This window comes from Hyperolius riggenbachi, chromosome 11 (genome assembly GCF_040937935.1).
Source record: "Hyperolius riggenbachi isolate aHypRig1 chromosome 11, aHypRig1.pri, whole genome shotgun sequence".
Classification (NCBI taxonomy): Eukaryota; Metazoa; Chordata; class Amphibia; order Anura; family Hyperoliidae; genus Hyperolius; species Hyperolius riggenbachi.
Genome location: NC_090656.1, coordinates 121,222,888 through 121,245,243, shown reverse-complemented (window position 1 = coordinate 121,245,243; position 22,356 = coordinate 121,222,888). Strand labels below are relative to the sequence as shown.

The 22,356-nt window shown below is 45.4% G+C and overlaps 1 protein-coding gene across 1 annotated transcript in view; it reads left to right on the top strand.

Moving 5' to 3' along the window:
- The window catches only part of LOC137537870 (mucin-2-like), a 327,684-nt gene that overhangs the window by 94,088 nt on the left and 211,240 nt on the right, over positions 1 to 22,356 (top strand). Inside the window, exon 2 of the mRNA XM_068259818.1 lies at positions 103 to 210. Coding sequence (XP_068115919.1) covers positions 103 to 210 — 108 coding nt within the window. The remainder of the gene's footprint in view (positions 1 to 102; positions 211 to 22,356) is intronic.

The following is a 22,356-nucleotide window of genomic DNA, read 5'->3' as shown; positions in this document are numbered from 1 at the left end:
GCAGGGGGCGGCTTTCCGTGAGGTGCATGTGGAAGGGGATTGCGATGTGCATAAACTATCGGTAACGTGCCGCTGATGTACCTATCTTTATTTTCATCACAGGAGGAACAGAGGACCCAGCGGCGGCAGCAGCTTCACCGAACTTGACTTCCAGAGGGAGAAGAGAATCCAGCTGGAGAGAAGGGGGAAAGGAGCGCCGTGGCAGGACGGGTAAGAGCTTCCCTGCGCACTCTGCACCCATTTTTTTGTATCTATGGCATATAAGACGCACCCACTCCCCCCCCCCCCCCCCCCCCCTGTTTGGGGGAAGAAAAAGTGCGTCTTATATGCCGAAAATACGGTAATTTGTAAACGCACAGCACACTGATTACACCACTGAATCACTGCAAACACATTTTAGACATTATGGCCCATATGCAATTAACTTTTTCTCCTGAGTTTTCTCCTAGGTGATATTTTTAACTTGTAAATGAAATACCTTTTAAGCCACCAGAAAGCAAGAAAATACTTAAAATAATTTTGATAGTACTTTTTCACCCACTTTTCATTAATCTTTCAGTTGAAAAGTGCTGTAAAGGTATTTTAAATTAAAGATAAAAAATATCTCCTAGGAGAAAACTCAGGAGAAAAAGTTAATTGCATATGGGCCCATGGCCCAGGAAATAATTTTTCATCCTATCTAAAAATAGCTTTTCAGCTTTTAGCCATTGCAAAATGCCATTGCAACTTAGGTAAGAAGTAATATCAGACTTATTTTAAGGATTTTCTTGCATGCTGGGAGCTTTGAAGGTATTTTATAAGTAAGTTGTAATTGGTTAGCGGTCCACCGTTTGTATCCCTAACTGGTGGTAGCGTTGCGTTGGGTGCGCTGCACTGCATCGCACCGCCAGAAACAGGCCATCAGGGAACACTGCGTTAGTATGCTGTGTTTACTGTCTGGCAATCGGCCAAGCAGGAAGTGATGTGCGCTTGCAATCACTTCCTGCTTCAGGGTATGCAGAAGTGTGCAAAAGCGGGTTGTAAAAATAAGCTTCAGCGTATGCGTGCCGCGACATCAACTCTTTTAAAAAACCCGCGTAGTTATAGACTAAGATGACTTCTGGGCCGACGCAGGTCGCCGCGGATCTCGCACGGTAACGTAGTTCTGCGCTAGCAGTAGATTAGGCACATCTGGCACAGCGTACAGCAATGTGGGAAGTATTTCTCCATAGGGTTGCATTAGGCTGCGGTAGCAGTACGTCAACTTACTGCACCAGTGTGAAAGGGCCCTCAAGGTTCCTGACATTTTTATCACTTTAGCCATGCCCGTTTTTAGGGCTGTGCAGCCCGTGCCGCCGCCCTGGGCGCTGTTGGGAGGGGGGCGCTTTAATGGAGGGGGGAGCCGGAGCCGCGGGGAGGGCAGGCTGATCTCTCCCTGCCTCTCCCCGAGCCGCCCTCCGTGCCCCCCCCCCCCTCAGATCAGATGCAGAGTCATTAATTAGCGCAGCAGGAAGCATACATAACTAATCACCTCCCTGCGTTCCACTGGCCGCTCACTCGCTGCTTCAGTTGAAAAGTGCTGTAAAGGTATTTTAAATTAAAGATAAAAAATATCTCCTAGGAGAAAACTCAGGAGAAAAAGTTAATTGCATATGGGCCCATGGCCCAGGAAATAATTTTTCATCCTATCTAAAAATAGCTTTTCAGCTTTTAGCCATTGCAAAATGCCATTGCAACTTAGGTAAGAAGTAATATCAGACTTATTTTAAGGATTTTCTTGCATGCTGGGAGCTTTGAAGGTATTTTATAAGTAAGTTGTAATTGGTTAGCGGTCCACCGTTTGTATCCCTAACTGGTGGTAGCGTTGCGTTGGGTGCGCTGCACTGCATCGCACCGCCAGAAACAGGCCATCAGGGAACACTGCGTTAGTATGCTGTGTTTACTGTCTGGCAATCGGCCAAGCAGGAAGTGATGTGCGCTTGCAATCACTTCCTGCTTCAGGGTATGCAGAAGTGTGCAAAAGCGGGTTGTAAAAATAAGCTTCAGCGTATGCGTGCCGCGACATCAACTCTTTTAAAAAACCCGCGTAGTTATAGACTAAGATGACTTCTGGGCCGACGCAGGTCGCCGCGGATCTCGCACGGTAACGTAGTTCTGCGCTAGCAGTAGATTAGGCACATCTGGCACAGCGTACAGCAATGTGGGAAGTATTTCTCCATAGGGTTGCATTAGGCTGCGGTAGCAGTACGTCAACTTACTGCACCAGTGTGAAAGGGCCCTCAAGGTTCCTGACATTTTTATCACTTTAGCCATGCCCGTTTTTAGGGCTGTGCAGCCCGTGCCGCCGCCCTGGGCGCTGTTGGGAGGGGGGCGCTTTAATGGAGGGGGGAGCCGGAGCCGCGGGGAGGGCAGGCTGATCTCTCCCTGCCTCTCCCCGAGCCGCCCTCCGTGCCCCCCCCCCCTCAGATCAGATGCAGAGTCATTAATTAGCGCAGCAGGAAGCATACATAACTAATCACCTCCCTGCGTTCCACTGGCCGCTCACTCGCTGCTGATCTCTCGGCCTAGACGCTGATACACACGCTGCTTCCTGTTTAGCCGGAAGCAGTGTGTGTATCAGCGAGCGTCTATGCCGAGAGGGGAAGATCAGCGGCGAGTGAGCGGCCAGTGGAACGCAGGGAGGTGAGTAGTTATGTACGCTTCCTGCTGCGCTAATTAATTACTCTGCATCTGATCTGAGGGGGGAGCACGGAGGGCACCCGGGGAGAAGGAGGGAGAGGTCGGGCTGCCCTCCCCGCGGCTCCGGCTCCCCCCTCCATTATGGGGGGAAGCTGCCTATCTAACCTATATTGGGGGACACCTACCGAATCTCACCTATACTTGGGGGCAGCTACCTATCTCACCTATAATGGGGGGCAGCTACCTATCTCATCTATACTGGGGGGCAGCTACCTAATCTAACCTATACTGGGGGCCACCTACCTAATCTAACCTATACTGGGGGGCACCTACCTATCTCACCTATACTGGGGGGCAGCTACCTATCTCACCTATACTGGAGGGCAGCTACCTAATCTAACTTATACTGGCGGGCACCTACCTAATCTAACCTATACTGGGGGGCACCTACCTATCAAACCTATACTGGGGGTACTTACTTATCTAACCTGTATTGGGGGCACCTACCTACCTAGCTAGCCTATACAGGTGGCAACTATACTGGCTACCTATATTGCAGGCACCTACCTAACTAACCTATACTGGGGGCACCTACCTATCTAACCTGTACTGGGGCACCTACCTATCTAACTTATACTGGGGGCGCCTGCCTATCTAACCTATACTGGGGGCAACTATACTGGCTACCTATACTGGAGGCACCTACCTGGCTAACCTATACCAGGGGCAACTATACTGGCTCACCTATGCCTGGCTACCTATACTGGGGTACCTATTCTTGGCTACCTATACTGGGGGGACCTATACTAAGTGAAACTAGACCTGGCTAGTAATTTTTGCACCCTCGCCCTGGGTGCATTTTATCCTAGAAACTGCACTGACTTTAGCTGTGCCGCGTTTTGATACAGCAGTAACTTTTTAAGTACTTATGCCATCTTAGTGATATACACTTTGTTTTTTCCTCACTACAATCTAGGCTTTCTTTGGGTAATACTTTTTTTCCAACAACAATTTTATTTATGGGGGAAAATTATGTGTAAATGCAAAAAAGACCAATTTTTTTCACTTTTGGCCCTTCCTAATTTTCCCATGATAGGTCCCACAGTTATAAAACAAATAAAAATGAATTATTTGGCCCTTTCAGGTTAAAAGGATGCCCCATATGCTATATTGTATTGCTAGCGGAGCATGTGGTAGACCGTTATTTCTAGTCTGTGCGTCTGTGGCAATCAGGTGCGTTCACTAGGGCGACAGTTTGGGGGGCCATAGGGCTGTACAGATGCATCGCTAGGCAACTACAGAGCGAGACATCTGTAGAGCAGAAAACTTTCGCCCTAGCTATCACATCTGATCGCTACAGGCGGCAGTCATTAAAAGTTTATACACGGGTTCCTGGGACACCGGAGCTGCAGCGAGGGACACATAGGCTGCCAGGGGCAGGAGGAAGCCCCAGGTAAGTAGACCTGTTTTTTTTTTTTTTTTTGTAGTTCACACTTCCCTTTAAAGAGACTCTGAAGTCTACCTGAAATGAGCTTTTTATTTTAAAAACCTCATTAACATTATAGTCCGACCTAAAACGCAGCAAAATCGCGGCTGAAAACCCCCTCGATCACCCCAAACTCATGGGGGTACAGGGCAGGCAAAATGCACAACTTTCTTGATCGTGGATTTTGCTGCCGCCTCTATGCGCGTCAATCAGCGTGTATCTCTGCCTCTCCCCCGCCCCTATCAGTGAGGCAGGGAACACACTTGAAAGTTTTCGTACGCGTTTTCTGCACAGAAAAACTGAGAACTCATGTTAATCAATGGGCTAGTGCACACTTACTGTGTTGTTCGCATGCAGAAAAAAAACTGACATTCTGCATCCTGATTCTGCACATTTTGGCAGTTTTCTCTATCAATTACATCAGCTGCTGTGAAAAAAAGCGCGCGTTTTCCTGCATGGAAACACACTTGGTGTGCAGAAAAAGTATGCAGAAAAACACGCGGGGAAAACTGAAAGTCAAGTGTGTTCCCTGCCTGAAGGAAGACTGAGAGGGGCGGGGGAGAGGCGGCAATCAGCGCTGATTGACGCGCATAGAGGCAGAGCTGCACTGCCTCTATGCGGAAGTTGCCTCAGTGTACCCCCCGTGAGTTTGGGATGATCGAGAGGGTTTTCAGCCGCGGTTCTGCTGCGTTTTAGGTCGGACTATAATATTAATGAGGTTTTTAAACTACAAACCTAATTATAGGGAGACTTCAGAGTCTCTTTAAAGACAGCATGATTGATGCAAGGGAATGTGTTTGCTAAGCCAGTGTTTCTCAAACCTGTCCTTGTGACTCCCCAACGGTGCATGTTTTGCAGCCATCCTGCACAGGTGGGATAATTAGTGTCTCAGCTACATGAAATCCACGTAGTTTAGAAACTAATTACCCCAGCTGTGCATAGGTGAGGTTGCCTGCACAACATGCACTGTTGGGGAGTCATGAGTAAGGGCCTGTTCAGACTATCTGCGTATGAAGAATGCGTTTAAAATCAAAGAAACGCAAGGTGAAAAACGCATGCGTTTTTCTTGCGTTCTAATGCATATTCTATTGCGTTTTGCACACACACGTGACCCAGGGGGAAAAAAAAATTATGGGAACCGCAGAGGAAAACGGACGCTAAAAACGCAATAGTACGCGTTTTTGATACGCGTCCATAGACTTTCATTGCGTCCGTTTCTATGCGTATCGCACAGAACTGCGTGCAGCAATGCGGATGAGAAACGTATGCGTCTCATACGCATACATGTGAACTAGCCCATTCAAAAGCATTAGGAGCCGTTCCTATGCGTTTTTGGTACCCAGACACGTTCCCTGAAAACGTCCAGGAACGCGCATAGTCTGAACAGGCCCTAAGGATGGCCCTGCTTAGGAGAACTGATGGAGAAGCATGTGGTCAGTATGATCAGCTGATAGATTTGTAAGGTTCTGATTTGCTGGTCCTGATCATGTTAAACCAGTAAGTCATAACAGCAAATCAGGACCTTACAAATCTATCAGCTGATCAAACTGATCACATGCTTCTCCATTAGTTCTCCTAGTCCGGGCCATCCCTAGTCACGAGGACAGGTTTGAGAAACACTGCCTGTTTTTTGTGTGAATGATTACTGTTGCAGCCAAAAAAATAATCAATCTCTACTTAGGCATGGAAAAAACAACTGCAGGGGCGTTTCTTTTCAGGACTCTAGGGTCTACATCGCAGTGTGTTACCATTTACATTTTCCACCCACGATGTTTCCCATTCGTTCTCATATTTTTGTGATGCGGCAGAATACAATGTAATTTGGGTCACCGTCATGCGGGGAAAAAAGTAGAAAGCTGTGCAATTTTTAAAAATGCGTGGAAAACCACGACCGCAAAATGTGAACGAACTGTAACAACGTGCGTTTTCCCAAATGGGGAAATTGCCTTCAATGGTCAGTGCAGCCATGCATGTTTTGCACACAATTCTAGCAAGTGTGTTCCCTGCCTAAGGCCTTGTTACCATCTTTACGCTGTGGGCAATGCAGTTGGCCAACATGACTCATGGCACTGCATTGCTCTGTGTTTTTCTCCAGTGCGGTTGTGCTTCTATTCATCATAATGAAAGGATTTGCAAACATGCCAAAATGCATGCAACCAGAGATCGATCTTAGGCTGGGACCACATTCTCATCGCAGAAAATGGCCATGGTTTTTTCATGGGGGATTTTCAACATGTAGTGCACATTTTAATGTGTTTGAGTACACCAGCCCAGCTAGATATAAAATTAAATGTGGTATCGTGATAAGTTGTAGATTGCATTTTAGGCTGTTTTAGGGTTGAGGCCTATGTCTTGTGAATTTCTTTTAGTGACAAACTGAATTAAAAAAGCAATACATTTTTTTTATTTTCATATATTCTGTACCAAAGTAAGAAGCTTGTTAAAAGAAAACAAAGGGGCAGAATTTGGAATAGAATACATAAATGGTTACCTTGTGTATGCAGCTTTTTAAATATGTATGCCATGAGGGTATATCACGGTTATTTGAAGAGAACCCGAGGTGTGTTTTAAAGAATGTTTTCAGCATACAGAGGCCGGATCTGCATATACAGCCCAGCCTCTGTTGCTATCCCAAACCCCACTAAGGTCCCCCTGCACTCTACAATCCCTCATAAATCACAGCCATGCTGTGAGGCTGTGTTTACATCTGTAGTGTCAGTCTCAGCTGCTCCCCCGCCTCCTGCATAGCTCCGGTCCCTGCCCCCATCCCTTCCCTCCAATCAGCATGGAGGGAAGGGATGCAGGCGGGGACTGGAGTTCTGCAGGAGGCGGGGAGAGCAGCAGACTGACACTATAGAGATAAACACAGCCAGCTCTGACAAGCTGTTTGTCAGCAGCGTGGCTGTGATTTATGAGGGATTGCAGAGTGCAGGGGGACCTTAGGGGGGTTTGGGATAGCAACAGAGGCTGGGCTGTATAGGCAGATCCACCCTCTGTATGCAGATAATATTCTTCAAACCCACCTCGGGTTCTCTTTAAAAGTCCCCGTGTGACTGCTGAGGAACTGAAAAAAGATTTGTCAGATGCGGGTACTGAACTTTCAGCTCAGACAATAAGGCGCACACTGCTCAATGAAGGCCTCCATGCCAGAACTCCCAGACGCGCACCCCCTTGCTGTCTGCAAAGAATAAGAAGAGTCGACTGCAGTATGCCAAAAGTCATGTGGACAAACCACAAAAGTTTTGGGATAGTGTTCTGTGTACTGATGAAACAAAATTAGAACTGTTTGGGTCCATGAATCAACGCTATGTTTGGAGGAGGAAGAACAAGGCCTATGAAGAAAAGAACACCTTGCCTACTGTGAAGCATGGCAGGGGTCAATCATGCTTTAGGGCTGTTTTGCTTCTGCAGGTACAGGGAAGCTTCAGAACGTGCAAGGTACCATGAATTCTCTTCAGTACCAGGAGATAGTGGATGAAAATGTGATGCAGTCTGTCACAAACCTAAGGCTTTGGAGACGTTGGACCTTTCAATAATCCCAAGCATACCTCCAAGTCCACTAGAGCGTGGTTGCAGATTAAAGGCTGGAACATTTTGGAGTGGCCATCACAGTCATCAGACTTAAATCCGATTGAGAACCTTTGGTGGGACTTAAAAGAAAGCAGTTGCAGCGCACAAGCCTAAGAATGTGACTGAACTGGAGGCTTTTGCCCATGAAGAATGGGCTAAGATACATATAGATCGCTGCAAGACACTTGTGTCAAGCTATGCTTCACTTTCAAAAGCTGTTATAACTAGAGATGTTGCGAACTGTTCGCTCGGCGAACATCTCTGGGGCTTTTACTACTTCCGGGTCGCACTGACCCGGAGTAGTACGCCTGCGCTGCCCAGCAAAGCGCGTCCTAGATCGCGCTCCTGTTGCCGGGCACTCTCTGCGCATGTGCGTGACGTCGTTCATAACGTCACGCACATGCACAGAGAGTGCCCGGCAACAGGAGCGCGATCTAGGACGCACTTCGCCGGGCAGCGCAGGCGTACTACTCCGGGTCAGAGCGACCCGGAAGTAGTAAAAGCCCCATGTATTGAGAGATGTTCGCCGGCGAACGGTTCGGGAACCGTTCGCTACATCTCTAGTTATAACTGGAAAAGGATGTTGTACTAAGAATGAATGTCACTTGGGGGTTGAATAAAACTGATAATAATGTGAGCACAGAAAAGAGACTCCCAGGGGTGCGCCTGGGAGTTCTGGCATGGAGGCCTTCATTGAGCAGTGTGCGCCTTATTGTCTGAGCTAAAAGTTCAGTACCCGCATCTGACAAATCTTTTTTTCAGTTCCTCAGCAGTCACACGGGGACTTTTTTCCACTTTGCGATTCAGGTAGCGCACAGCAGTCAAAGTCAGCATCTTCTTTCTGCCACGACCAGGTAGCGTTTCAACAGTGCTCTTTGCCTTGAATTTGCGAATTATGCTTCCTATGGTGTCTCTTGGTATGTTTATCATCTTTGCATTCTTCTTATAGCCATTGCCCTTCCTATGAAGAGAAATCACCTCTTCTCTTGTCTTCCTGGACCATTCTCTTGACTTTACCATGTTTGTAAACACACCAGTAAATGTCTAGAAGGAGCTGAGTATCACATTCATTTTAAATCTTCCTAGTTGGTGCTTATTATGCTTGATTGCTGCTCGTTAACATTCACAGGTGTTTTCAATACCTGATCGAAAACACTTGAATGAACCTCTGTTCTTAAGAGTGGTAGTGTTTAAGGGGTTGAATAATTGTGTCAATGAAGAAATCATAAAAAAAAAATAAAAAAAAAATGTAAGGCTGTATTACAAAAACAATTGATGTCATTTTCGTTGCATTTGGTTCTTTACAAAGTCCTTTTAAGATTTCATTCTGAACACAATTACAAATGTTCACTAAATTCCCTAAAACCATTTACAGCATTGGGGGTTGAATAATTTTAAACACAACTGTATACTAAGGGGGATCTTGCACATGGGCGTGTGTGTGCGTGCGTGCAAAGAGGATAAATGGGAATGGGGGGCACCAAAATCTGGTTACGCTCAGGGCGCTGTGAAACCTAAGGCCAGCCCTGATTTGGCTCAGTATGTGTTTTTGACTTAGGTAACCTTATTTACATGGATAGTATGATATCTTAACATTCATAGCTGACGTTTTGTGTCAATTGTTAGAAACTATATGTTTCTCTCGGCAACACACCTTTCTTCCGGGAAACCAGCGGCTCACTAGTAAGAGCTGCAAACACTACTCATCACAGCACACAGCATAGGAGATAGACTTTCTTAGGCATCTTCAAGTTCCAAGTTCTTTATTCAGTAAACAGATATACAGATACAGTTTATTACATCTTAGCCAAGCAGATTCTTCTTCTAGTTCATTTGCGTTACAAGCTCTTGACTAACCTTCCTCCTGAATGTTAGTCAGGTTATCTTCTTTCTATTCTAAGTTACATCTAAACTAAGTATATACAACATACATTATATCAGCTTACAGAAATAAAGGAAAATAATTAGGGGTTCCAGTCAGCAGATAGAGAGCATGAAAGTAAGAGTGCGCTCCATTGGCCCATCCTGCCCTTTAACCCTCCTGGCGGTTTCATTATTTCCACCAGGAGGCAACGCAGCAGTTTTTTTTTTTTTTTTTAAATCATGTAGCGAGCCTAGGGCTCGCTACATGATAGCCGCTGCTCAGCGGCATCCCCCCGCCCGCTTTGATCGCCTTCGGCGATCTCCGATCAGGAAATCCCATTCAAAGAACGGAATTTCCTAGAGGGCTTCCCCCGTCGCCATGGCGACGGGGTGGGATGACATCAGCGACGTCGTGACGTCATTAGGAGTCCCGGGCCACCCCTCGGCGCTGCCTGGCACTGATTGGCCAGGCAGCGCACGGGGTCTGGGGGGGGCGCGGCGCGACGGATAGCGGCGATCGAGCGCGGCGGCGGCGGCGATCGGTGTGCTGACACAGCTAGCAAAGTGCTAGCTGCGTCCAGCAAAAAAAAATTAAGTAAATCGGCAGGAAGCTTAATACTGACTAGGAAAGAGTTAAATGTGACCTCATCTGTGCCATCCCCCAAAACCGACTAGTGGCTCAGACCCCTTGTGGTGTCATAATACCCACCTACTTGATTAATATTCTATGATCCCTTTCCCTTACATACAGGAATGTTCTCTGCTTATTAAATATTGGCCTCTGTTTTCCCCTTTGCAGTCTGAAAGTCTGTACATTTGAACAGATAGTGTCCCTGTCCTTCTGGTAAAAGTCTTCATAATTTCTCTCTGAGAAATTATGCTTAAAGAGACCATGTGCAAATCAAGCCTTTCAACTAACTCCGTTCAAATAACTGAGGCCTACATATAATACTTAAATTATAACATCAATTATATACCAACTCAACATACAGTAATTTCTAAACATTTTTAACTTTAATTTTTCAACTGTTTTAGATTAAAGTGAACCTTAAAGAGACTCTGAAGCGAGAATAATTCTCGCTTCAGAGCTCATAGTTAGCAGGGGCACGTGTGCCCCTGCTAAAATGCCGCTCTCCCGTGGCTAAACGGGGGTCCCTTCACCCTCAGGCCTGCTGGCGCTTCTCTCCCTGCTCCTGTGCCTGGCCGGGGCAGCAGGAGCGGTGGTGTCGGCGGGGGTGAATTGCGGTGGGCGGAGCCTGTTGCGCTGGAGCCGTATGACGTCACGACGCGTTTCGGTGTAAGCACGCCTTCGTCAGGTGACGCTACGGTCCATACGGCTCTTATTTATACCTCCCAGAGTGGGAGTGCTTGGAGATATTGGAATGTAGGACTCCGCCTATCTGGCGTGTCCTTATTGATGGGCGGGTGTATTTAAAACAAAAAACTTTATTAGTTTAAAAACGTTCCCATGAGCTTAAATATTACCTTTGCTGGGATTGAAAATGGTAATAAAAATAAAAATGAAGAACAATGGTGCTACAATTAATCCACGAGCTGTTTGTATAGGTGGGCTTGGAAAATGAATTTAGTTTATAAGTGGGGTAAATGGTACAAGTGTGCTCCACGGACATAGGTCATGTCCTATGGTGCTATACCACAACATGTTAACCATGGGGTCTGTATTTCGGACCGCCCCGCCCTGAAATGAATTTCATAGTGCGGCGGGCGGGGTGCATATCTGGTTGGTATGCAATGGATGTAAGGCTACAAATGCGACGTTAAGGTCGCATCGGTGTCTGGCACTAGTGGGAAATCAAGTTTACGGGTGTACTAATGCAAGGTAAGCGTAACAATAAGCTGCATGAATGCTGAATTTAAGGGCGCGCCTGTCCAGTGGGGGTGGAGCTATATTCTCCTAAGGCATGGTGGTGTGCTGCAGACATGGTTATAATTTACAAAAATGCTCTAAAAATGCACAACAAATGCATAAAAAATGCCTAAAAAAATGCATAAAAAATGCTCAAAAAATACATGAAAAATGCATCAAAATCACAAAACTTGATCGGAAATAGGAAGTTGCATCATAAAAGCATATGAAAATGGCATAAGAAATACAGTTAGAAATTAGATTAACAACTGCAGGCTAAGGGGTCTTCTTTTGAGTCCAATACTTCCAGAGTTCATGGGCAGTTCTACATATTAGGTCCCTAACCGGAGGTGGGGTGGGGAAGGGCAAAAAGGAAGGGGGGGAAAGGGGGAGGGGGGGGGGGTTGTGGTTGGGGAAGAACTGGGGTCAATGGGAAAGGGAGGAGGAGGGGGGGGGTCGAATCGGAGGGACACGGAGACCCTGGGGAGTGGGAAACCCCAGGGGTGGTTGAGGTTCCAGGAGTGTATATTCATTGTAGGAAGCTGTGGACTTCCAGGTCTTCATTTAGGCCTTTTGGTGATAAACAGTCTAGCTTGAAGATACAGTATACCTCTTGTTCGCAAAGTTTCTTGTATCTTAGACCTCTTGGTATAGTTGCAGGGATTTGCTCCAGGCCAAATATCCTCAGATTGTTCGGATCTGATTGGTGGTATTTCGCAAAGTGTCTGGGGACACTATGTTTCTCGGACTTGGATATAATGTTGCATTTGTATTCCCCAAGTCTTTTTCTTAAAGGCCTAGTTGTCCTCCCGACGTAAAGTTTTCTGCAACTGCATTCTAAGACATAGATTACAAAATCTGAGGCACAGTTTATGAATTGCTTTGCTGGGATGAGCCAACCTTCTGGGTGCTCAAAAGTTTTTTTGGCCATGTTTCCCACATCTGAAGTTCCCCACTATACTGCTTCTCAACCACGTTTGGGGAGGTTCGTTTCTTTTATTACTTGGGGCAATTTGGTTTTTAAGGGAACGCGCTTTTTTGAAGATGACCTTAGGTTTTTCTGGCAAAGTTTATTGTAGAAGGGGATCCTGTAGAATGATAGGCCAGTGCCTTCTGATTATACTCTGAATCCGTCGGGAACTTTCTGTGTAGCCAGTAATGAAAGTTGGTCCATGGTCCTTTCCCTCCTCTGTCTTCTTCTTCTCTTCTTCGTGTTTTCCTTTTTGTTGGTACTCCTCTATCGCTGCTTTGATGTTTTCTTCTTCATAACCCTTTTCTCTGAATTTTTTACCCAGCTGTTCTGCTTGTTTTAGATAGTCTTGATCCCTGGTACAGTTCCTCCTGAGCCTACAGAACTGACTACGTGGTATGTTACTTATCCATTTCGGGTGATGACAGCTGGCAGCGTGTAGGTATGAATTCCCCGCTGTCTCTTTAAAGTGGGTTTGTGTACAGATTTGTAAGTCATCATCTGTTGATAATTCCAGATCAAGGAAAACCAGCTTATCCTTATTTATAACTGATGTAAACTTTAAGCTGGTAGTGCTGTTGTTGCAATATTCCACGAATTCTTCAAATCTTCCTATCGATCTGTCCCAAATGAGCAGGATGTCATCTATATAATGAGTATATAAAACTATATTTTCCTTAAAGGCATGTTCAGACCAGATGTATTGATGTTCCCAGTATGCCATGAATAGGTTTGCAAAGCTGGGGGCAAATCCAGCCCCCATCGAAGTTCCACAGGTTTGAAGGAAAAAAGCGGTTCATATAGGTGAAATAATTGTGTTTGAGTGCAAAGTCCAGGAGGTCCAAGATGAACTGTGCTTGTTCAGGGTTGAAAGAGCCGTCTTGGAGCAAGAAGTAATTGACGGCTTCCAGTCCTTTATCGTGCGGGATGCATGTGTACAATGAGCATACATCTAAGGATGCCCATAGAAAACTGTTTTTCCACTGGTACTGTGCCAGAATCTCAAGTACGTGCATGGAATCCCTCGTATAGGCTTCTGTGTGTAGGACGATTGGCTGGAGAAAATGGTCAATGTAGTCTGAAAGGAAGACTGAGAGGGGCGGGGGAGAGGCGGAGGTACGCGTCTGATAGACACGCATGAGGCAGGGCTGCGGTGGTTAGCCCTGACCCAATGTGGAAGCGCTCCCCGGCTGAACGGAGGGGATTTGGGGGTGAAGGGACCCCCGTTAAGCCGCGTTTTAGCGTTGTTTTAGCAGGGGCAAACACATGCCCCTGCTATCTATGAGGTCTGAAGCGAGATTTATTCTCGCTTCAGACTCTCTTTAAGCCGGCGATCCTCCCGTCCCCGCCGGCGGCTACTTCCGGTTTCGACCGTCACCGTCCGCCAGGCTGGGAACGCGAGTCATTCTTCGCGTTCCCAGCCACAATATCTCCCCCTATGCTGCTATTGTGACCTTCCTTGCCGCAATCGCGTTCCCAGCCTGACGGACAATGATGGCGAAACCGGAAGTAGCCGCCGGCGGGGACAGGAGGATTGGAGGGACACGACGAGGGCACCGATCAGCTGCAGGGGGGTGAGGAAAGCCCCAGGTGAGTAAAACTCTTTTTTTTTCCGGCTTAAGTGTCACTTTAAGCATTTCTAGGTGTATAGTATATCAATTGCACACCACTTAACGCTTTTACAAACAGGATAGCTAACACATTTCAACTGATAAGTAAATACAGTCTTGACCTTTACATTACATGTGCTTCTTTAGGTTATAAATTGGCCACTGTTGACAGACAATCAGATGTTTAATGCACTAAGGTGATGGTAACCTTTTGCTGTAATTACAATGTGTCAGCATCACTCCTTGAACAAACTTTGATCTGCCAGAAAAACAAAAAAAGCATTCAAAAGAATAAGAATGCATAAATGATATGTGGGTGCTCATGTTCTTCACTAAGACAGGTTACCTGACTGTATATGATTGATTGTAAAGTAAAGAGAAATGGGGCCCATACAGTGGCGGACACAGCCAGGAGCGGGCCCCTGTTGAAAATACCAATTGCGGGCCCCTGACAGGCAGCTTAAAGTGGGTGTGGCCAATTGGGTGTGGTTACACATTGCATAAATTTACCAATCCAGTGTATGGCAACCTTCCCTGAGGCCCAGAAATATTTCTTGATGCATACATGTAACACCTGCATTATGCAGGTTACTGAACAAAAGCAAAACTTAGCCCCAATCCTGCATCAAGACAGAGCATGACATGACAGGCTCTGTCTTTTATACTTGAATACACACCTGAGATGAGAGGGGATATGGAGGCTGACATATTTATTTCCTTTTAAACAATGCACATTACCCGGCTGTCCTGCCTCTAATACATTTAGCCATAGACCCCGAACAAGCATGCAAATCAGATGTTTCTGACTGAAGTGTGGAGCTGACTGGAGCAAATGCAAATTAATCTAGGCAAAGATAGTGCAGTCTGCAGTGGCAGTGTTAAATTACCTGGCTGGAACCTATTACAGAGGGTGAGTGAGTTAGGAGGCAGTAGGTGCAGTGGGAAGACAAGGCAGTGGATTGTAAACAGTGGATGCCTCCAAGATTTTTTTTTTTTTTTTTTTTTTTTTGCGGGTGCTATGGGAGTGCTAGATCCACCGCAGGGGTAGGGAACCTGTGGCGCACGTAGCTTGTCCATGCACTGGAAAGTGGGCGCGGTAATGACGGGTCATGAGCAGGGCCAAAAGTACATGAACGTAGCAGCAGTTAGTAATTCACTGACAGTGGACATCAACAGGAAACTTTGAATGAACCCTCCTCTTCTAATAAAAAATGATGTCCTACTTACTATACATATAGCTGAGATTAGATTGTAAGCTCCTCTGAGGACAGTCAGTGACACGACTATGTACTCTGTAAAGTGCTGCAGAAGATGTCAGTGCTATATAAATACATAATAATATGGTAGGACATTAGACTATGACTATGGCAGGATTATATTGTGAGATCCTCTGAGGATAGTCAGTGACATGAATATGTACTCTGTAAAGTGCTGCTGAAGATGTCACTGCTATATAAATACTTCATAATATGGTAGGACATTAGACTATGACTATGGCAGGATTATATTGTGAGATCCTCTGAGGATAGTCAGTGACCTGACTATGTACTCTGTAAAGTGCTGTAGAAGATGTCAGTGCTTACCGATACCGACTGACCATGGTGCTTGCTTGATCAGTCCGCGCCAATGTCCTTTGGTCTGTCCCCGCGCCTGAACACTTAAGGTGGGTGGGCTAAACAATTGCCTGGTTTGGCTGGATGATTACCTGGTGTGGGTGGGCAAATAGATAGCAGAGTGGGAGGATGGGCAGATAGATAGCCTGGTGGTCAGATAAAATAGCCTGGTGGAAGGGTGGGCAGATCAGATAGATAGCCTGGGGGAGCAGATCAGATAGCCTGGTGGGGGGAGGGTAGGCAGATAAGATAGATAGCCGGATGGGGTTAAGAGGGTGGGCAGATAGATAGCTGGGTGGGAGGGTAGGCAGATAGATAGCAGGGTGGGCAGTTGGATAACCAGGTGGGAGGGTGGGCAGATAGATAGCCGGGTGGGTAGTTAGATAGCCAGGTGGGAGGGTGTGCAGTTAGATAGCTGGGTGGGCAGATGGATAGCCAGGTGGCAGGGTGGGCAGTTAGATAGCTGGGTGGGCAGATAGATAGCCAGGTGGGATGGTGAACAGATAGAAATTGGGCCCCCCACCCCCACCAGGCTATCTATCCTCCACCTCCCTCACCTCGGGGTGTCCCCCTTCCTATTATGTGTCACGGAAGAGCGCCAGATTCAGTAAGGCCCTGGTGGGATAAATCAGACGCTAGAGGTCCAGCCTCCAGGTCCACGCGGTCTCCCCTGTATGCCGCTTGCACTAAATCAGGAGCAGTGGGAGCGGCATTGCAGAGGAGACAGTGTAGACCTGGAGGCTGGCCCTCTAGCATCTGATTTACCCCTCCGGAGCCTTGCTATATCTGCCGCTTTTCCGCTGTGCATAAGAGGAGGGAGGATAGGAGTCAGGCCCCCCAGGGAATAAAAGTTTAAAAAAAGGGGAAAAAAAAACCTCGCAAGACTTAATGGGCCCCTCAAGAAATGGAACTTGACGGCTGTATGTCCGCCACTGTGCCCATACATGGTACAATAAAAACTTTAAATGTTCCCATTTATTCGACCAAAACGATCAAGTCAAAGTTTAAAATCTTTTTTTTTTTTTTTTATCAAGAAAAAATTATCGATTATCCCGCTTTTTAATAAACATGTGATCGTACATATTGGAAAAATCTTTATATTCGTTCTAACGGAGTAATTAAACAAAATTATCTAATCGGGGAAAAAAAATGAAAAAATTGTACCATGTGTGGGGCACCTTAAGAAAGATCACACTTAGGCCCCATTCACTCATGCTAAACGCAAAACGCTACTGCTTTTGCTAGCGTTTTGCTCAGGTGATTTTTTTGCGTTTAACGCAAAAAAATCGCCATTCAGACTTGGCGATTTTTTTTTCACCAATCGCGTTTAGTGCTTCTATAGCACTGAAACGCAATCGCCGGGAAATCGCCTGAAAATGGTGCAGGCTACACGTTTGCGTTTGGCAATTTGCGTTACTCGCCCGCGATTATTGCAAATCGCCCCAAGTAAGAATGGGCCCATAGGGTATTTTTGCACTAGCGCTTTAAAAAGCGCTCGTTTTTTTCTGACAAAAAAAAAATAAAAATCAGTAAGGGCCCACTCACACTAGAGCGTTTTGCTGGTGATTTCGGCAAAACGCTCTAGTGTGAATGGTCCCTTACTGATTTTTTTTTTTTGTTGTCAGAGAAGTTCACAACAGTGGCCTTTGCGGGCACTCTGGCAGTGTTCAATCTGTTCCTCCGATCTCGAACGAACATATAGGCAAAAGCCTTTTTTGGGAGGTCTAAAACCGTTACACTTTTTTCATGTGAATTAAGTTTTTTATGTTATCATTCATATTATTTGTCAGAATTTATGATTTCTTAACCATTCTTCAGAGTATATAAATAGAGATGGGCCGAACGGTTCGCCGGCGAACGGTTCCATGCGAACTTCGGGTGGTTCGCGTTCGCCTGCGATGGAGAACTTTCCCGGAAGTTCGATTCGCCCCATAATGCTCTATTGAGCAGAACTTTGACCCTCTACATCACTGTCAGCAGGCACATTGTTGCCAATCAAACTGCACTCACCCCTAGAGTCCCACCCCCCCTTATAAAAGGCAAGGTCCTTGTGCCGTTTTACTCACTAGTCTGCCTACACTAATTAGTTAAGGGACAGCTGCTGACAGACTCTGCTAGGGAGAGTTCAGTTAGGCTCTTATAGGCTTGTTCCTAGCTAATTGTTGTTCCTTATAATACTCCTTCACTCCCTTCCTACCTCACTCGGGGAGGAGAGTCTCATCTTCCAGGGAATTGTAGAATTTCAAAAGCCAGCTTATATACCTTGGCCGGGAATTGAACCCAGGTCTGAGTGCTTGGTAGATAGCACTCTTAACCTTTATACCACCACCACTACATTCTGAAACCAGCCTAGCATGTACCATTATGATATATCCTAGAGAAAAATTAGCTTGCTTAAAGATTTGTAGGCTTTCAAAAGCCAGCTTACATACCTTGGCCGGGAATTGAACCCAGGTCTGAGTGCATGGTAGATAGCTCTCTTAACAGCTATACCACCACCAACACAGAGAGGGAGAGCGAGAGGGAGGGAGTGAGAGAGGGAGGGAGAGAGGGATACACTTACTGATGTTGTAAAGCAGTGTAGGCCTGTAATTGAACATTGAATGAGATTTGTGACCTTAAAATAGGGGTTTATGTGAAATGTAGATTTTTGCCTGGGACTTTTGATGTGTATTTCACTCAACCATGTCTTCCTCCAGGTATTAGAACCCTTGAAACATGTTTTCTATAATTTTTCCAGCCGGTAGAAATTTTTCTAAAATTTTAAGTTCGCCTCCCCATTGAAGTCTATTGCAGTTCGCGAAAGTTCGTGCGAACCAAACCTTCCACGGAAGTTCCCGAACCGAAAATCTGAGGTTCGGCCCATCACTATAAATAAACTGGGCACAAAAGTACTTCCCACATAGGCTTTGGCTCCAGCCAGGATCCAATCCCTGGTCTCCTACAGCAAAGGTGTTTTCTACATTATCTAGTCACTCTTCCTTTCCTGCACAAACCCATTTAAAGTATGTTGATATGGACTGAGCATGTGTAAGATATGACATCTAGGGCTTGATGTGCTAAACTCGGGTAAAATTGTGGTGCACAGGGCAATTTTTACCAATAATAGTGCAGTGGAGGGAACCAGCAATTAACTTATTTGTGCCATGCGTGTTACCGGGTTAATGCATGCATTGCTATGTTACCGTCTGGGGTAACGTGTGTTACCATTAGCGGTGTGGAATAGGCGCAATTTTTGTGTACCTGGAGTTGGAGTCGGGGAAAAAATACTTAGACTCCTAATGAATTTAAACTGTATTTAAAATAGAAAATATGATAAAATGTTCTATTTTTCAGATAATGGTCATCATAAATAATTTATATACACAGTAATAGCTCTGCTTAGTCCACACAAATGAAATAAACCAATCAAAAAATAGTTACTTGTGCTGCTTCAATAAAGCAGTCCCCGTATTTTTAAAGTCTGATATACATATCTGATTGTGAATATATATATATATATATATGTATATATATATATATACTAGCTGGTTGCCCGGGTATGTATTTGGCTGGTGTCGGCTCCACCCACTTTTTCTAATCCTAACACACAATAACCTTTGGCATCAATTTGCATTGAAATTAAAAAATCTGATGGGTTGTTTGTGGCTCCACCTCCTTTTCTGAATTTGAACCCCAGTCACCCAATGACCAACTGTACCAGGTTTGAGGCCTGTGCCATTAACAGTGCAAGAATGGTAGCAATTAAATATTCCCTTGAAAAGCAATAGGTGAAGCTGTATACACTTTTGTAGGCTCCACCCACTTTTCTGAATATTAATCCCATTCACTGAGTGACCAACTGTTCAAAGTTTAAGAACCCTCCCATTAACAGTGTAAGAATGGCTGCAGTTTACATTTTCCCAGTGAAATTTGTATTTGTCTCCACCCACTGATGACCCGGCGTTGCCCGGGTATGTATTTGACTTGTGTTGGTTCCTTTGGGGTCTTTAGCATCAATAATTTGTATATTACCATAGAAATTAAACAAATCAGATTGGCTGTTTGTGGCTCTGCCCCTCTCCAGCATTTGAACCCCAGTGTAACGATTAGTGTCAGCAAGCACAGACTTTCTGATTATTGATGATCTGCAGTATCACCAATAATACAGATGCTATACCTGATTATATGGTGATCTGCAGAATCACCAATAATGCAAGTATAACGTGACACGGAACAATCCGATGCAAGAAGATGCTTGGTGCAATAGAGTACCTCTATAGGGCACAGAAATACAACCTCCAGCAAGCTGGAACAGCAGACAACAATGATATACAGTATGAATTCACAAGTATTGTGGAAAAGTCCACCACACAGTAATTCCTCAGAGGTGTGGTTACCTCTGAATGGGAACCCCGTGTGTGAGATCCTCCAAAGGACGTAATGGAGGAGTCTCAACCTCTAGCAGCAAGGGTTTGCTAGAGGCGGTTGTCTCAAGTGGCAAGCCTCTGATAGAACCCTACAGTGGGAGACGTTCCACTGAAGGGAGAAAGGTCAGACAAAATGAGGTTCGGCAACAGTACAGAAACGTGAGACAAGAGAATAGTCGGAAACCAAGCCAATAGTCGATAACGGTACGGGCTGGCGAAGTACAGAATCAGGAAGCAGAAGAATAGTGAAGACAGGCATTTATATGTGTATAAATAGTGAAGACAGTATAATATGTGTATATATTGGCGATAAACCAATATATAACACAATACCAGAGACAAGGCTGACTAGGTCTGAGTGCTGACACAGGGTATCGCAAAGTGTGACTGAAAAGCACTTTCTTATATACTGCCTGGGATATAAGTCTCCACCCCAGACAGCAACCAATCAGAGGTCAGCTGACACGCTTTCTAAGAGTATAAAGGCGTGTCTGGCGTGCGCACGCACCCCCTAGAGGCAAGATGGCAGAGCCCTGGTGAGCAGCATGCTGGTGAGTTTGGAGCAGAGTGCTCGGACGGGTTTGCGCAGCGGATGCGGACGAATTTCCGCATCCCGCGTTGGAAAGTCCGCTTGCCGGACTGGATGCGACCATTTTTCCGCAATCCATCCGGCGTTGCGAATTTTTCGTTACACCCAGTCACCCAATGACCAACTGTAGCAGGTTTGAGGCATCTTCTATTACCAGTATAGAAATGGAAGCAATTTAAATATTCCCCTTGAAAATCAACAGGTGACATTTTGATTGGCTATTATAGGCTCCACCCACTTCCCTGAATATTAATCTCAGTCACCCAGTGACCATCTCAGCAAAGTTTGGGAACCCTGCCATTAACAGTGTAAGAAGGCCTGCAGTTTATAATTTTCCCAGTGAAATTTGGTTTTGGCTCTGCCTATTTTTTGTAACCTGGACATACAGTCACTCAATGACCAAGTTTGTGAGCTTTGGAGTCCTTGCAATCAATAATTAGTATTTTCCCAAGAAATGAAACTGTTTGTGGCTCTGTCCCCTTTTCTGAATTTGAACCCCAATGACTAACTGTACCAGGTTTGAGGCTTGTGCCATTAACAGTGCAAGAATTGCAGCAATTTGAATATTCCCCTTGAAAATCAACAGGTGATTTTGATTGGCTTTATTAGGCTCCACCCATTTTTCTGAATATTAATCGCAGTCACCCAGTAACCAAGTGTGCAAAGTTTGAGAACCTTGCCATTAACAGTGAAGAAGGGCTGCAGTTTACAATTTCCCAGAAAAAGCTGTTTTTGTCTTCACCCACTTTTTGTAACCTTGACACACAGTCACTACTCAATGACCAATGTTGTGAGCTTTTGGGTTCCTAGCATCAAAATTGTGTGAATGGAAGCAGTTCATCCAAAAAAAGCAAATCTGATTGGCTGTTTGTGGCTCCACCCCTTTAGTGAATTTGAACCCCAGTGACTTGACGACCGACTGTAGCAGGTTTGTGGCCTCTGCCATTAACAGTGTAAGAATGACAGCAGTTTCAATATTCCCCTTGAACATAAATAGGTGAATTTTGATTGGCTCTTGTAGGCTCCACCTACTTTTCTGAATATTAATCCTAGTTCCCCAGTGACCAACTGTGTCAAGTTTGAGAATCCTGCCATTAACAGTGTAAGAATAGCTGCAATTTATATTTTCCCATGTAAAAAGTTAGTTGTTTTTGGCTCTGCCCACTATTTCTAACCTTGACATACAGTCACTAAATGACCAACAAATCTGATTGGCTGTTTTTGGCCCACTCCCTTTTCAGAATTTAAACCCCAGTCTCCCAATTACTGACTGCCAGATTTGAGGCCTCTGCCATTAAGAGTGTATGAATGGCAGCAATGTAAATATTCCCCTTGAAAATCAAAAGGTGAATTTTGATTGGCTGCTGTAAGCTCCACCCACTTTCCTGAATATTAGTCCCAGTCACCCAGTGGCCAACTGTGTCAAGTTTGAGAACCCTGCCAATAACAGAATGGCTGAAATCAATCTAAAAAATCTGATTGGCTGTTTGTGGCTCCACCCACTTTAGTGAATTTGGACCCCAGTCACCCAATAACTGACTGTATCAAGTTTGAGACCTCTGCCATTAACAGTGTAAGAATGGTAGCAATGTAAATGTTCCCCCTTGAAAATCAATAGGTGAATTTTGATTGGCTGTTTTTAGGCTCCACCCACATTTCTGAATATTAATCCCAGTCACCCAGTGGCCAATTTTGTCAAGTTTGGGAACCCTGCCATGTAA